Source organism: Pan troglodytes, chromosome 13 (genome assembly GCF_028858775.2).
Source record: "Pan troglodytes isolate AG18354 chromosome 13, NHGRI_mPanTro3-v2.0_pri, whole genome shotgun sequence".
Taxonomy (NCBI): Eukaryota; Metazoa; Chordata; class Mammalia; order Primates; family Hominidae; genus Pan; species Pan troglodytes.
This window is the reverse complement of record NC_072411.2, coordinates 110,631,563-110,648,565: the sequence shown is the minus strand read 5'-3', so window position 1 is coordinate 110,648,565 and position 17,003 is coordinate 110,631,563. Positions and strand designations below refer to the sequence as shown.

The window sequence follows — 17,003 nt, the reverse complement described above, 5'->3', positions numbered from 1 at the left end:
TTTTGTTCTAGTGGATAAAAATTTTGGAATAAAGTTTGAGAACTGAGGATATATCAACCCAAAATTACTTATTCTAATAGATATTCTAATAGAAAAAAAAACTGAAAAAAATTCACTATCCTCATTAGCTGACAAAGGACTCAAAAGATAATCAGAAAAAGAAATAGTACAATGGTTATTGCTTTTATTGAACTTGGGGGAATACTATGAGGAATGTAACCATGCAGGATATATTATATCTACACATGCACAAGACTGAATACAAAAATATCGTTAACTACTATTGTCACCAGATATATTAAATGGGCTCCACTTTTATTAAATTATATTTTTATATTAAACTTTTATTATATTAAACTCCACTTTTAGTTGCTTTTGACAGAGCAGGAGCACTATCATCTTGGACAAACACCACCATTTTAAGTTCTAGCTCCCTTTCCAACCTCAAGCATTTCAAGGAAATCACTTCTCTTCTAAACAAGCAACCAGAAAGAGCAGACAGTAAAACAAAGATAAGACAGCTCGGGCACAGAAGGAGGGGGAAAGTCTCTTGAGTAACCACCAAACTTCACACTCATACAATGAGCCCCAGTAAAACAGTGGGCCCTAATAAGCATATTCCTTTCCCATTAGGTGCACTAAGATAGGGAAGCTAAAAGCAGACTTGGGGGATATGCCTGCAGCTGCAGGAAGATGTATGGGAACAAACACAAAAACTCTTCCTCCCAGATAAGCAAGACAAAGAGGCACAGAAGCAGTCCAAGCCTGTGATAAGCTCTCCCACCCTGAACCCTTAAATACTCTTAGTCTGCAAGAGAGCATGCTCCTGACCAAAACTGGCCAGAAGCCCGTCTCAGGTTTATTCTGTCTTTGACTGTCGAGCCACTTTTTGTGTTTCTTTCTTCCTTCTTCAACCCTTACACTTTTAGTTGTAACATTATTCAAGGTGGCTAATTAGGTAATACAAATAAATAAATGGTTTTCAGCAACACATAGAAAACTTCAAGAATGTAAAAATAATACATGTTCCATTTAGTCAATATTTTACATTCCATATGTTAAAAATGTTCAAAAATATAAAAATAATGGTTAATGCAGGAATAATTAAGTGTAGTTCTTGCACTATTGAAATCATAACAGAGCTCAAATTCCATTTTGAAGTAACTCACTTTATAGTTCCTGAGCACTGAATCGTTTTTACACTTTCATTCCTTAAAGCCTAATTTTTCTTTCTGTACATCAGTGACACTTGATAGTGTCAAATGCTGTCTCTGGTAAGGTTGGCTCTTGGAGTTTCTGTAATCATGACTTCTATGTAGCTGTGTCTGAAATTGCTAGAGTGGCATCACATGGGGAGCACATACCATGATAATAACACTCCAAGATGAAAGGAGGATCACTTTCTCAAGATTCAAGTGGTGGCTCTCTGTCATTTGTAATATAATTTAATGAGTTCAAGTTGCCAGTCTTCTACATTGTTTATAAACATTCTGTGTGTGTGTGTGTGTGTGGTCACTTTTTAAACAAATAAAGATGAAATAACTACATCTGTGTTTATATTTTATATAAGCAAATAAATTATGGAGAAAGAGGTGGAAGATACACAGTATTATCTGAGTGGGATTGAGAGGAGATGGGACAGTAGTGAGAGAGAAAGAGAATGAGTACATAAGACAGGAAAATAGTCATAGGAAAATGGAAAAAAAGTGGGTTGTATAATGTCAAGTGAAAATATATATAAAATTTCATTTATGACATAATTGAAAGTATATATTAATTGAATAGGCACATAGACAAAGACTAAATAGAAATGTGGGTAGTTTCTGCTTTTGATCTCTGTTATATGTATATAGTAAAAACACTCTTTAAAGCTAGCTCTGTTGATAACCTGAAAAAATATGAATCTCTGGTATGCTGGAACTCTAAACCTTATACTCTTGACATGATAAAATGAGACCCAGAATTTTGCCACTTATCTGTGGCCACGCAGCTAATTTATAGTAAAACATGGACTACAGCCAGGTGTCCTATCTCCTAGTACAGTGTCCTCACACAGCACTACCTCTGCCTTTCAAGGCTATTCTGTGGCAGCTCTACTCAGTGATGGAGTTCATTTCATGGGGAAATGAAATCAGCCAATGATTATCACTCTAGAAATAGTGTTGACTTGTTTTTGGACATGACAAATCATCAAGAAGACTGTTTCCTGCCAGCAATTGGCAATGAGAATCTGAGATTACAGAAAATCAGGCTGAAGGCCAAATTATAGATCTACACATAATAGCAACAGTGGCCAATGTTCTATTCATTTCTAACTAGTGTCACTCCCTCTAGGCAACACATCTGTCATGCAGCACAGCTGTGTGATCCTGGGAGACAATAACAACTGGGAAAAGTAAAGTGGTAATATCCATCAGCAAGAAGGAAACAAATTTTGAGCAAAAGCAATGAGGAAGTTAGATATTGATCAAGTACTTATATTAATAAATGTAATATTATAACAGCTATCGGTGTTATGAAGAAAATGTCCAATTGCTATCAGAAAAAATGTGGGTTCTGAAGGAGAAGCCGTAAGAAATAAAAGGAAGAGAAAATAGCCTCGCAAAATTCTCACACACATACACACCCCATTTAAAAGCCTTCAGGAGTTCTCAATAATGCTTAGAAATAATCTTAATCTAGTAATCATTCCATTAAAAATAACTTAACTGATCTGCTAATAAAAGAAGAGGAAAGAGCTGACATCTTTTGTTATCAGGCACCTTTAAGCTTTTTATTTGTATATTTTTAAATTCAAGACTCACATTCTATGAGTAGATGTCACTATAATGCTTATTCTATGAGTAAGTCCTATTTTACAGTGGAGCCAGTGGAGACAACCAAGAGACGAAATTAACTGCCTAAAGTAACATGGCTGTTTAAAAATTTAATGAATAACCCAGAGAAAAGAAAAAAACAAAACAGAGGGGAAAGAAAGGACAAGATGGGTTCCAGTAGATGACAAAACCAATTGAAGTTCAAGACAGGAAAATAAGTGAGATGCATGAATGCCTGTTGAAAATATTTTATTTTGTCACAAAGAATTGAGGAAGTTCTGGGAATATGAAACCTACTCTCTGTGCATTGGCAAGAAACAGCCACACCTGGGACCCTTCCATCTCACTGCCTCTGGTCTACCAGGGCTGAAGAGACTACTCACAATTAATGCAGCCACCAGGAAGCCCATTCCTCAGGGATTTAAGACTTCCTTATAACTAGAAGACAAATGGAAATAGTCCTGGCTGTCAACAGAAAAGAATGAGAACAAACCAACTCTCTTATCTTTAACTACAATAGTGTTTGTGGCAATAAACACAGTATAGAGATAATCAACTGTTGAGTTTCCATTTCATTCTGCCAAAGACAGTCCCTAGTTTCCACTTTGGAGAAGCTGCCTATATTCTAGGACTTGGCATGATCTCAGCTCACTGCAACCTCTGCCTCCAGGGTTCAAGCGATCCTCCCACCTGAGCCTCCCAAGTAGCTGGAACTACAGACTTGTGCCACCATGCCCAGCTAATTTTTGTATTTTTAGTAGAGACGGTGTTTCATCAGGTCGGCCAGGCTGGTCTCGAACTCCTGACCTCAAGTGATCTGCCCGCCTCGGCCTCCCAAAGTGCTGGGATTACAGGCATGAGCCATTGCGCCCGGCTGTCCTCATTCCTAACTCCATCAGTAATAGTTTTGACAGTTCTGTTTATTATCACCACAATTTGTAATTAACACATGCATTGAGATGCAGAGTGTAGGCCTACTTGATTTATTGATTTATCCCATTTTATGTCTATACCCCACTCCTACTTCTCTACCTCCCATAGACAAGCATTTATGTGAGACACACACACACACACACACGCACACACAATCTTTTATCTGAATATGTTCATAAAACATATATTACTATTTTATGGGCATGTATTTTAATGTATGTAAATGATATCATACCATATATCCTATTGTTTCTGTCACATGTTATCCTCTTTTTACGATCTTGTCCATGCTGATTTGTGCACATTTAAGCCATTGCTTTTTATTGCTGCACAATATCCCATTATAAACACCCAGATTGTCCCTAATTCTCTAACACCACAGAATTACTGCAAGAATCATTATAGACCTGGGTGAGAAATTCCCTGGGATAGAGACTCGGGGCGGAGATTGCTGGGACAGAGGACATGTGTATACATAATGTCACTAAGCAGTGCCCAGCTGATCTCCACAATGAGGGTACCAGTAGGAGGGGTGGGCCCCAGAGGTAAAAGTCAGAGTATAAATCATGGCTGCTTGTGTGAGTTGAGTATATTATCTAACATCTCATAGCCCCATTTTCTCATTTATAAAAATGTGAACAATTACAGTGCCCATCTCATAAAGTTACTGTGATAATTAAATGAGAGAATCAAGTACTTAGCACAGTATTTGGTACTCGGCAAGTAGCATTACTGATTACCATTTTTCCACACCTAGAAAGAGATTTCTGATTTTCTAGTAGGCTCTGAATCTTCATGCTGGAAGGTCAACAGCAGGAATTCTAAGACCTGGCCATTTTTTCACAGCATGGGACTCCTCTGATGGGCACCTTTCCCCCAAGGTTCTCCTTTGAGTTGGACAAAATTTTGTCAGATTTGCTTGCCGGTCTGAGGTTACCCCTGTCCACTCCTTCTCCCTCTCCCTTTCAACTTTCACAAGCATTACCTCCTCCCCTAATAAACCTCTGGCACCCCAATTCCATCCTACAGTCTGTTACCAGGAGGATCCACTAACACAGTAAAGAAAATACTGAACATGTTTATATAGTGGTCCTCATTACCATGTGATACTCTGACTATAGAAAATGCATTGCTGGGCTCTGTAATGATGTATGAATGCACGGGTTTTGAACTGTGCTTTGAGACAAAAGTATATCTTTACCAACCAGAAACCACAGAGACCCTTAAAACAATTGATGAGCACTGGTCTATATCATCTATTTTATGGTGTGATCCAGTGTTTACTGAACACTAAATATTTACTCTACACAAGCTCATTCTGCCTGGGTGAGTTCTCTTTGGTTTTCTATCAATATGTTATAATTTTTTTGAAATATCTGTGTTAGCTAGCAATATATTCATCATTAACTGGGTATGCTAAAAAAATTAATAAAGCCAGGCTCATTTTTCATAAATACCTTGTCTCTCATACTTAAGCTAATAATATCAGCAATTGATATTTGAAGTAAATAATACCCAGAATGTATTTAGTCTCTATTATACTCCAGGTTAACTAATGGAATTTCAGAGTAGAGAATGACTGTAACCTAAAGTAATAAACCAAGACTTATAGAATTAAAAGAATCTTAGCCCAATATGACTCTTTTGAAGATGAAGAAACTGAAGGTCATAAAATGTATCAGTTTGTCAATGTAAATCACTTGAATTTAACCTCCAGATTTTGTTTAAAATGTCAAAAATTCGGCAAATGTAATATAATACCACAAACTGTCATTTTATGCAATTCATAATCTATAGATATAAATGGAAATCCGTGTAAAGCAATGATTTTCAACCAGGAGTGATTTTGCCTTCCAAACTATGTATGGCAACATCTAGAGACATTTTTGGTTGTCTCAGTTAGGGGGAGGGGGGCTACTGGCATCTAGTGGATAGAGGAGACAGGGGTGGCGCTAAATACTCTGCAATATACAGGACAACACACCCACCCCCAACAAAACAAAGAATTATTATATATGTCCCAAAATGTCAACAATGCCAAGGTTGGGAAACCCTGGTTTAAAGTTATAGAAGAAGTATTCAATGTCCTGATTGTTTTATTGAAAGCAAAAGAAAATATTCTGCCCACAATCCCATGGTGATTTATTTATTATTTATTTCTCTCTCTCTCTCTCTCTCTCTCTCTCTTTCCTTTCTTCTCTTTCTTTTCTTTCTTTCCTTCCTTCAAGACAGGGTCTCGCTTTGTTGCCAGGCTGGAGCGCAGTGGCATGATCATAGCTCAGAGCAGCCCCGAACTCCTGGGCTCAAGAGATCCTCCCGTCTCCCAAAGTTCTGGGATTACAGGCATGAGCCACCACACCAAGTCTTTTTTTTTTTCTTATTGTACTACATAATACCTCCCCATTTCCTTATAAAAAGTAATCTAGAACACTAAATAAAATAAACGGTTAGAGTTCAGTTGCCTCTTGTATATAAGAAGATGCCATTTTTAAGCATATTATCCAAATATCTTATGAGATAAAAATGTAGGAAGTATAGTAGAGATTACCAGAGTTCTATAACGATCATGGAAATTTATCACCAAATTTTTTTCCATGCATTCATATTCCTTCTGGTAACTTGATGAATTTTTTCAGGTTTAAGTGTATCTTACTTTCAGCTATCCATTGCTAATATTATTAGTCAATGTATGACACACAAATTGTTTAGTTTATTAACAAAATTTATTTATTAACAAAATAAATCTACATGAAACATCTTGGTCATGTTAAGTAAAGCCCACTTTTAGCGTGGCACCTAGCCTAGAAATCCCCTTTAAGTTTTAATGTCTCTGGTTATGACTTTAACAGATAGGTTTTTTAAACTGCACTTTTAGAATAATTGAAATTTAAACTAGTCATCTGAAAGCCGAGAACATAGTATTAAGTTTAGACAGTATCAATACATAAATCACTGCTTTGAATTCTCACGGTGAAATAATTTTTTATTGGGCCTTCATTTGACGGTCTAGGGGCACCCCCTACCGAACCGGAGAGAAATACCTTGATTCGGTTTAAATTCACAGGGCTCTTGAACTGCATAACATCCACCACTACACGCATCTCTCTAGTTCATCTGAAAAGCTGACTGTAAACCCTACATTTGATTTGACTCAAAAAAAAAAGTGCGTATGAATTGTGCCTTGCACATTAAAGAGGCTTCATTGTGAAAGATCGCCCAGAAAATCTCTAAATGATATTAGCAGTACAAAAGTGACAGCCACCGTTTCTTAACATTAACAAATGAGCTGTATTTTGGTATTTTTATTCTGTCTCCTAACTTGAATGTATGTGATTCTGTATCACAGACAGCCAATTATTCTTTCAGATAGTGGTCACAATCGATCCTGTAAGTTTAAATTCTCAAAAGCGATGGTAAATTACGAGCAGACAAAAGTCATTTCGATTAATTAAATGGGGACCACGGAGTTTAAGAGTAAGAAAAGTTCCTTCACCTTCCCAGCCTCACACTCTTGATCCACGACTCCGCTGTTCGGAAATATCCCCTTACTTTGCGGATGCCAGGATGCTGGTCTAAACAGTGCCGGCCCCAGGACATCACTCCACTAAAGCAGATCTTTGAAGCTCCCTCCACTAATTGCCTGCCAGCACCTGCCGGGTACGCCTCGGTGCGTGCCGGGGCGTTTGTGGACGTGTGAACATGAATGAGCTCTCGCGCGCACCTGGCCTCCGTGTCGCTAAAGCTGAGTCCCCGCCGGAGGCTCCGCGAAAACAGGTGTCGCGGAGCACTGGCTCTTACCTGGGCTCTGGCCAGGAGGCAGCTGCCGAGCATCAGCCAACCCCAGACGTGGAGCGACGCCCCCAGCCCGGCCATGCCCGGAACGGCTGTAGGAAGAAGCAGGGACCCTCCTCCAGAGCCCGGGAGAAGCTTCCAAGTCGCCAACTTGGCTGGCCCAGAGCAAACTTGTGGCCAGTAACGACGCGCAGCTGGGGTGGTCGGGCCCGGGCCACCGGCCGAGGGTGCTTGGGGTCTTGTCGCCGGAGCCACGCGCTTCTCAGAACCCGCGTCCTGCTGCGCCGCGGCGCGAGGTTGGTCTTGTCTTCCGGAGAGACTGGCCCGAGTCCTGGACTTGACTCGCAGCCCCGCGCCGCCTGCGGCGGGAAGGGGGCGGCTCCCGCGCCAGGCGGATACGGGTGCGCCCCGCGCGGCTGCGCTCGCGCTCCTCCTCGAAGTCACTGGGTCCCGCAGCCCAGAGGGCGGAGGGCAAAGGATCCCACGTCGCTGCTGCCGCCACCCCCGATTCGCAATGTTTCTGCTTCCCTCCACTCTGTCCCGGGTTCCAGGGCCCTATCTCTAGGGGCGCCCTGGGTCTTCGGGGAGTGATCCAGAAGTTTCCTCCTGTCCTGCGTGCGCTGACCATCGGCCCCGAGGACAGCGACAAGATGGCTAAAGGCTCCCGAGGCCAGGTAGGCCCTGCGTCTGGGCTGTTCGCTGGACAGTCCTAAAGTTCTCTAAAATGCTCTGATTCATTTTCTCCTAACCATTATAATAATACTCGGTGTGTGTTAAGTAGAAATAATGTATATATTTCTTGTGGGTCAAAAGTTCTTTGTGTGGTGTTGTGCTTTGAATCCTGGCATTAAAAAAAGACAACTAATATTCTTTTTTTTTAGTTTATTTTTAAGTTTGACTATTTTAGACATTCATTGGCCAATTGTATTACAACCTTTTAAAATCTCTTGTTCTTGCCTCTTGAAGGAAGAAAGCCTTTGAATTCTGGCTCTGCCATGTGCTAGCTGCATAACCCTGAGCAAATTACATACTGGCCTCTCTTTGTCTTAATCTCCTCAGTTGTAAGATGGGAGAAATGCGAGAACCTCCTTTAATCAGCTCTGGATGCTATAACAAAATACCATAAACTGGGTGGCTTATAAACATCAGAGATTTATTTCTCACAGTCTGGAGGCTGGGAAGTCCAAGATCAAAGTGCTGGCAGATTCAGTGTCTGATAAAAGCCCGCTTCCTCATTGACCACTGCTGTCTTCTCATTGCAACCTCACATGGCAGAAGGGATGAGGGATTTTTCTGAGGTCTCTTTTATAAGGGCACTGATCTCAGAGCCCTCATGACAAATCACCTCTCAAAGTCCCTGCCTAATAAGCCATCACCTTAAGGACTAGAACTTCAACATATGTATTTTGGGGGAACATAAACATTCAGCCCACTGCTGTCCCTCAAAATTTTGTTGGAAAAGTTAAGTGAGTAAACAAACATAAAGTCCAAGGAAATGCTCAATAAGTATTAGCTAGTATCATTAGCATTGTTTGGTGATGATGAATATTATTATTATTATTGTGATCATAGTCTGTGAATGGGCAAAGGGCTGTGGTAAGTTTGAGTATTCCCTATTTACGTAGAAAAGCACTGTCTATGTTTACAATATAAAATATTTTTCTGACATAAATACCAAAATGTTTTTCAACTTTGTTTTTGGCCTAATTTATAATATCTTGATCAGTGCGGAGGGTTTTTTAAATTTATGTATCTAAATCTAGCAATCTTTTCTTTTATAATTTCTTCCTTAGCTTTTATGCGAGAAAGGAATTGCATACTAAAAATTAGAAAATCTTTTCATCAGATCTTTTTTCTAGTTCTTTTCTACCGTTTCATAATTTTACTGTTTCAAACATTAAATAAATAATTTAATGTTTTAAAGTATCAATTTTTTAGGTAATGTAACAATTTCTCCAAGTACCTAACCAGTTAATGCAACATCACTTATTAAAGAATCCATCTTTTTAATGGGAAAGATATTTTGAAGGGAGGTGGAGGACAAAAGTTTGCTAATGCCTCTGAAATCACAACTTTAGCTCCATGTAAGGCTGCTCTGATAGAAGAGGCTTAGAAATCAAAGTAGGGTTTGCAATCGATTAAATAGAGCATCTCTCCAGTTTATCCAGGGTGGAACACCATTCATCAAACTCAGATGTGAAACACCTCCATCAAATGGTTGGCAGTCTTTTCTCTGAGTGCCTGACTGTTAAATTTGGAAAGAACTTAGCCCTCTGAAGCTCAGTCCTGAGGGCTTTCTCACTGGAACTCAGGAAGTAGGCAGATAACAACAGGGAAGTCTGGCCATTCAAACACGGGTACTTCTCGGGGTACATCTGAAGAGAAAAGGTACTCCCCAAGGCGAGGGTTTTTGTCTTGGCTCCAAACTGATGTGCAGTGGCTCGTGTGCAAGTGTCTTTCTCTCTGTTTAATTAGGAAAGGTTGTTATTACTAATAACAAGTTGCCTCATAAGGCCCGTGTAACAATTAAATGAGATAATGACAATGTCGAGGAAACTTTTATCAGCTGTACAGTTATACAAATGACAGTAAGCTTAGTATTTGCAAAATACTTTCATATACACTATTACATTCCATTTATAATTATTAATATGCAAAGCTTATTATGGAAATACTCAGTAATTAATTTGTAGCTTAAGGGAAAATAATGAAAAGGAAGCAATCGCCAATCTTAAAGTTTCCCTACTGAGGATTAAAGAAAATTATTAACAAATTCAAGGCCCACCTCAGTCAAGATAAAGCCTGAAGAAAATTAAGAAGTTGGACAATTATGTGCTTGGTACCATGCCATTTCCTGTCTCTTAAATCTACACTGCCCTACTTGTTAAATTACCAATGTTCTGTCTTTGTTTCTCAAATAATTAGATGAGAACTTTCTTCTCAGTAGCCAACTAACAGCCCCAACTCAAGCTTGTCCTCCTAAGACTTAATGTTCTTCTTCTCTCTGTTCTCCCCTTACACTCTCTGACTGTAGAGGTTTTAAAATATGTCCCCAAAACTCTTGGACACACACTTTTCATTGAGAAGTGAGGGTCTATGTCTCCTTCCCATGATTATGGGCTCTATGACTGCTTGACCTATAGAATATAGTGGAAATAAACTCTGGCCTTAAGAAACTGGCAGGTTCTACTTCTAGGCTCTAGGACTTCCTTTCAGTCTTGGAATTTAGCCACCATGCTGTGAGGAAGTCTGAGACGCCCATAGAGAAGCCCAGTGCAGGCAACTGAAGATCTCAGGTCTCAATCCTAACCACTGTTCCAGGCAACAACCAGTGGCAACTCATCAGCCCTATGAGTGAGCCATGTTGGAACTGAATCCTCTAACCCAAGCTCAGCTGCCTCAGTTGATACCAACTTAAGCAGAGAAGAGCCTGTCCAAATTACAGATTTCTGAGCTATGTAAGTGGTTGTACTTACTTTAAGTCATTAAGTTTGGGGGTAGCTTGCTACACACCAATAATAACTGAACACCATCCTGTCATTGAACTCCCGTGCTTGCAGTGTGAAATCTAGCTGCTAGCATCTGATGTGAGAGCAACGTGATTTCATTAATTGTTAGATCAGTTAGCACCAGGATTTAATCCTGTCCAAATGCTAACTGGACAAATAGCCCCTTCTGCTTTTTGTACCTCCATTTTGTCTTTCTAAAATTAAATGGCTTTCTCAGAGTTGACACACTCTTCTGTCAAGAATTTAGGAGAGCTGCAAGTCTTCTCTAGAAATCCCATAGGATTTTAGTATGTGAAAAAATCATTTAACTTCTTCCCAATACTTAAATCATCCCTACATATGTATAGCATATTTCCTCAATAAAAAAATTCTAATCATGAAAATCTTACTGCCTCCATGGAAAACGTCTGACTGAACTAGCCAATATCATGGATTAAATGGCTATAATTTGCTGGCTATAACAATAGCTCATATTTTTAACATATTACCAATTTCTTTCATAAATCTACATTCTGCAAAATATTTGCATCCAGCAAAATATCCTGATTCCCCAAACAAGCCTTAGAGATACATAAACTAAAATATCCATTTTAGTGGTAGTACCCATTTAGATGAGGAAACTATAACTCAGAAAGAAGCTAAATGATGTGCAGAAGGACACACGGTAGCCAGTGAAGACTTCAGCTTAGGTCTTCTGTTTCCACATTTATCACTTTTTCTACTATTCTACCGTGCCCCTATAGAATGCGCTTTAGCATTTCCATAGAACTTCACAGATGTACTAAGCACCTTCTCATTCATTTTCTCATTTCCCCACAGAGATAACTTCCCAATAGAATTACATTTTTAATCCTTGTTAAACCAAAGGATCACTCAACATTACAGGCAGTATGACATATCTATGAGCAATTTATGTTGAGTCTTTCAGCACACGAAGGCATATGCTCCCAAGAATGTACCAAATACCACAAGAAAGAGAAATTTCACCTAGATAAGTAACAACCCTTTAATTTGGAGATGGATTAGGAAGGAACATTGAAAATGTCAATCTAGTTGTTTCTTTATCACTTAAAATAAGTACAAGAAGCCTTGAAAAATAAAATTTGATTAAGGACTTTTTAAGATGTAGGGAGCTATGACATTTTGTTAGCAATTTATACTAGGTACTTTCTAGACAAGAAAGATCACTGTAAAAAGTAAATATTGATAAAAACAACAAAAAATGGAACATACTGGTTTTCTCCTAAAGAATTTATATGACAAAGCAAAATATCAACATGGACAAAATAACATAATATAAAAATAGCTACAGGCTGCAGAGGGAGGGACTGATTACTTTGAGGCTAAGGTTACTTGAAGAAGTCTTCCAGGATAGTGAGAAAATCTGCAAAGCTTCTCAGAAGCTATGACAAAGGGAAAGGGCATTTTTAAGTGTTTTGAATGGCAAAAAGCACACCAAGAAACTGGGTGACTTATATAATCTGCAAAAACAGGAAGAAAACTGCCTTGTTGGTAAAAATAGGAAAGTGAGGAGTAGCAGGAACTGGGGTCCCTCAAAGCCTGGCTAAGACATGGCATTGCAATGAATGGTATGGTAGCCAGTCATGTGCCACCAAATTGCTGTGATACAAAAATGTTTTTGTAGGAAAAAGTGTTCTGTTGGCTCTTGTAGAACAGGTGCAGTGGAGAGGAACCAGGGAGCTGTGTAAGGGGACAACCTCTAATAACAACAACACACTGTGGCTAGCGTCTCTTGGGCACCAGAGCTTCAAGGATAATGATCCTGTCCTGTTCCCAGTGCACTCCCAGAGCCTTGAAGACAGCAGAAGTCCTCTAAGCCCTGTGTGGTGAGAGAGGATTTCCAGAGGAGTCATCAGAACTGAGCGTGAAGAAGGGCTGTGTGTGACCCAATGGAGGATGCTGAAGAGGGCATTCGAAGCAGAGAAGAACATGTGCAAAGCAGGAGACGGGCAGAACAGGATGGATTCTAAAACAGCAGGTGTGCTGCAGAGGAAGAAGGGTGGCTGCAAACCCTGAGGAGGAAAAGGATTAAGTTTAAAAAAAATACACAGGAAGGAATAAGAAGGAGAGATACCATAAAGAAAATATTAACAGGACCTGATCGCTGAGCGGTTTGGAAGGTAAAAGGAATGACGGGGCAAAAAAAAAAAAAAAAAAAAAACCTTTTTGCAAGTCTTGGAGGCCAAAAGAACAAGACTAGTGTTGATAGTAGTGGGAAGGCAGAAGGAAAGGCCACTGTTTTTACAGGAGACAGATGCTAATCCTAACTCTCCTCATGTTCCATTTCAGGTAACATTGGAACATACAGGTGGCAGGTAGGGGAGAATTTGGAGACTTTTGAAAAGAATGTGAAATTGGAGAGTGGGGCTCAGGTAAGTGCTGAAAACAGATTTGGGAATAGTTCCCATACAGATGGAAGAAGAGACTGCGAAGAAACTCAATGTTTATGGGAATATGAATGATTTCTTCATAGGATTCATACACAGACATCCAATATTTCTGAGCATGGCATAATCCTATTGTATACCTCCTTCTGATATCTGGAATACAACCAATGTATTCACATAATGATCATAAGCTATGTCTACTAACTCTCATGTATCATACCCAGTTGGTTTCTATTCTAGAACTATGAGGTCAGTACTTGTCAAATGCATATTGAGGTCTACTATGAAATTTGCTTTTATTCTCTCCACAAACAGAGCTTTTATGTTTGTGCAATAAAAGTTCAAGAGATACATATACATCTGGTTAAATACTTACTGAGACATCAAATATAATGTTTATTAGTTGAATATAATGCACATAAATCACATTTCCAATAAAATATACATATGCTTTGGAAATTAAAGAGACTATTTTAGCAATTATATAGTGAACTCTTGCTGACCTAATTTGCAAAATATTTAGATAAAATTAAGTTATTGTCTGATTCATCCATGTCTAAAATGATTTTACCCACATTAAAATAAATCAATGAGATCTTTATAAAAGGTTATAGATAGTACCACAAACCTAATACCAAAATAACCACTAATATAATCTACTCTGAACCATCCCTTAGTGATCCGGATGTTGCTATTTTTACTAGGATACCAGGTTAAACTAGACATCTGAAAAAGACATTCTAATGAGAAATTCAAATAGCTCTTGCTACCCCTGGAAATATAAGAATACTCCACCGAAGGACATATCCTTTCATTTTAGGCAGTCCCCAAAGAGAGGTGCTGGTGACTAATTTAATGACTGGGAAGATATTTATGCTGAGTATGTCTCAGGATATTATAACAATATATTACAGGAGAAAAGGTCTATCAAAGTCAATTCTACCACTTACATTTTGAAGAATTTAGACATTACTATTTAGAATTCATATTTTATTTTGTTTTCAATAAACAAGTACTCTACTAGCCTCTGGACTTATAACCACTACAATATAATATTTTAGTAAGGTATAAACAGAAGTGTTTTCTGAAAAACAAAATAGGTCAAATCGCTGAAAGAACTAACTTGGGTTTTAAGAAGAGTTTAATTTTCCAGGTGCTATAACTGGAGACCTATTGAAATAAAGTTTTACTTTCCATAGGGTTATTAATGAAGGGGTAAGGCCCCAGAGACAGGGTGAGTATCAATAAAAAGGGCTGAAAGGACATCAGCATAGAGGTTCATAGCTCCACACTACATGCTGGGAAGGAAAAGGTGAACAGCAGGTATGAACTTTTCTCTATCAGAAAGGAAAGAAAAACCTCAAATAAATCTCTTGGTAAACATGCTATGTTGGGAGTCCTCAAAACCACCACCATCATGCTTAATGATTTGCTAGAAGGACTCATAGGACTCAGAAGATGTTGTCTCATGGTTATGATTCCTCAGAGTGAAAGGATACAGATTAAATTCAACATAGGGAAAAGTCACATAAGATGATGTTCAGGCAGAACCAGGAACAAGCTTCCAGGGGTCTTCTCCCAGTGGAGTCACACAGATGCACTTAATTCTCCCAGCAATGATGTATGACACCTTGTGCAAAGTGTTGCCAACTAGGGAAGCTTATCTGAGTCCTGGTGTCTAGGGTTTTTAATCACCTACTTGGAACCCAGCCCCACCATAACCCTGCCACAAGCAAAAATAGGCATTCACAGATGACATTGTTAGCATAAACTACCTGGTCAAACTGGTACAGCATAGCCCAAGGCTGCAGATATACAAACCACTCTTATCCAGCAGATTATGCCGAGGACTTAGAGCTCATCTCCCAGAAACCAGCCAAGGGCCAGTCCTGAGGACTGGCCTTTCTTGGGAATGTGCAGGGTTTGAGCAACCCAGACCTACTGAGTTAACCCTTCCCTGAACACATGTGAATAACCAAATTTTCCAGTAAACCCACTAAGTATTTACTAGGAATGGAAAGATAATGGAGAGTATAAAATGTTTTTAGGAGCACACATCTTGATTGTGTGTATAAATAAACTTAGAATTCACAGGTTTCTGGGTGATAGGGGAAACTAAGAGATGATTATGTAAACAATAAGGTATGAAGAAGAGACATTGCATAACTGGAATTATTCCCTTTGTTTGAACAATGTCTCTGCACATATTGCTTATAAAGAAGCTTGTCTATTAAATCTAAAACTTATCCTACTGCATGAGAATAGGGTTATTTTGGAAATCTGTGCCAAATGGTCTCAGACTTCTCTAAGAAAAGACTGTTTTATTTGTGCCTGGTGTTTGCCTGGTCCTTTGAATTCTGAGTCAAGTTTGGGACTGGTTAAGAGCTAGAATTCAAGAGAGTCTAATTTTATAATTCCAGTATATGTGTTATCACAAGAGATACAGACAACTCTTTTCTGCCTTAAGATTCAAACAGCACAAAATCGAGATAGTAAATAAATTAATTAGTAATACAATAACTTATGGAAAGAGAGAAATCACTTTAAACAGTTTTAAGGGAATTGATCTAATTACATTCCCCAAACCACATCCAGACACCTCATATAAAGCTCTAAAATGATTATCTAAGTAAAATACAATGCCCCTAAAGAAGCGTTTCATTTTGAACACAAGAGCGTGATTGTCTTTCTTCTATGCCTTTGCAGTTTCTTGGTCTAAGGACACATGTCTAATTATCCACCAAATCACCAAGATCATCAGAAATGATTGGAACATTGACAGTAGCTGCTACAAAAAGTAACACTTCCAACCAACCATTACCATAAACTCATAGAAACTTTTTATTCCATTTCTTGCATAAGACATGTTTGACTTCCATGGCCATTCTGGCATCAGATCCTTAAAGAAAATGCCGAGGAGTGATAAATGTGACTCTATTTATATGTTAAAAATTAAGTAAACCACCATTTCACTAATTATAATGAGGATATATCTGCTCTGGAACTTAAGACTACTTCATTCTGAGACAAAAGAAACTAACTTTTTTTAATGAAATGCCTAGGGTGACAAATTCAGTCTTTTCTATGACTTCTGTGGCTTAAAGAATATTAATATCAAAGACCCAATGAATTAATTTTCAATTATTTGATTTTAGTTTTAAGTTTCATGAATAAATTGCTTTCTAGTAATCATTGTTATAGGAGTTATTAAAAAATTATTTTAGGCAGATAAAGAAGAAAAGGGGTCCTTGGGAAGTTTATTTTTCTTTTAAATCAGCTCCAGAAATGTTTCTTGCCTAGCAGAAAAACCCTGGCTCTTAGACCCCGGCAGGCAAGCTTTGATATGCAAATGCAGGCCATTAGAAACTAGGTCCACCAAACATGGTGATTCCTGCCATCTTCTTGTGCCCACATGTGCCTGGCAACATGGCCACCCCACATATCCCCACATGTGTAGAACATCATGGTGCCCTTCATTTGCATATTAAAAGGCTAGGGTGGGAGGGCCAGTTTTTTCACCGGCTACTTGAATGACATACCTGGTC

General features: G+C 38.8%; 1 protein-coding gene across 2 annotated transcripts in view; it reads right to left on the bottom strand.

The window, feature by feature from the left end:
- PTH2R (parathyroid hormone 2 receptor) overlaps positions 1-17,003 on the bottom strand; it is a 136,541-nt gene that overhangs the window by 81,361 nt on the left and 38,177 nt on the right. Inside the window, exon 1 of one of the 2 annotated variants that reach the window (XM_526012.8) lies at positions 7,548-7,934. The exons of the other annotated variant lie outside the window; for it this stretch is intronic. Coding sequence (XP_526012.3) covers positions 7,548-7,622 — 75 coding nt within the window. The 5' untranslated portion in view covers positions 7,623-7,934. Of the gene's footprint in view, positions 1-7,547; positions 7,935-17,003 lie in introns of those variants that run through there. 2 annotated transcript variants of the gene reach the window in all.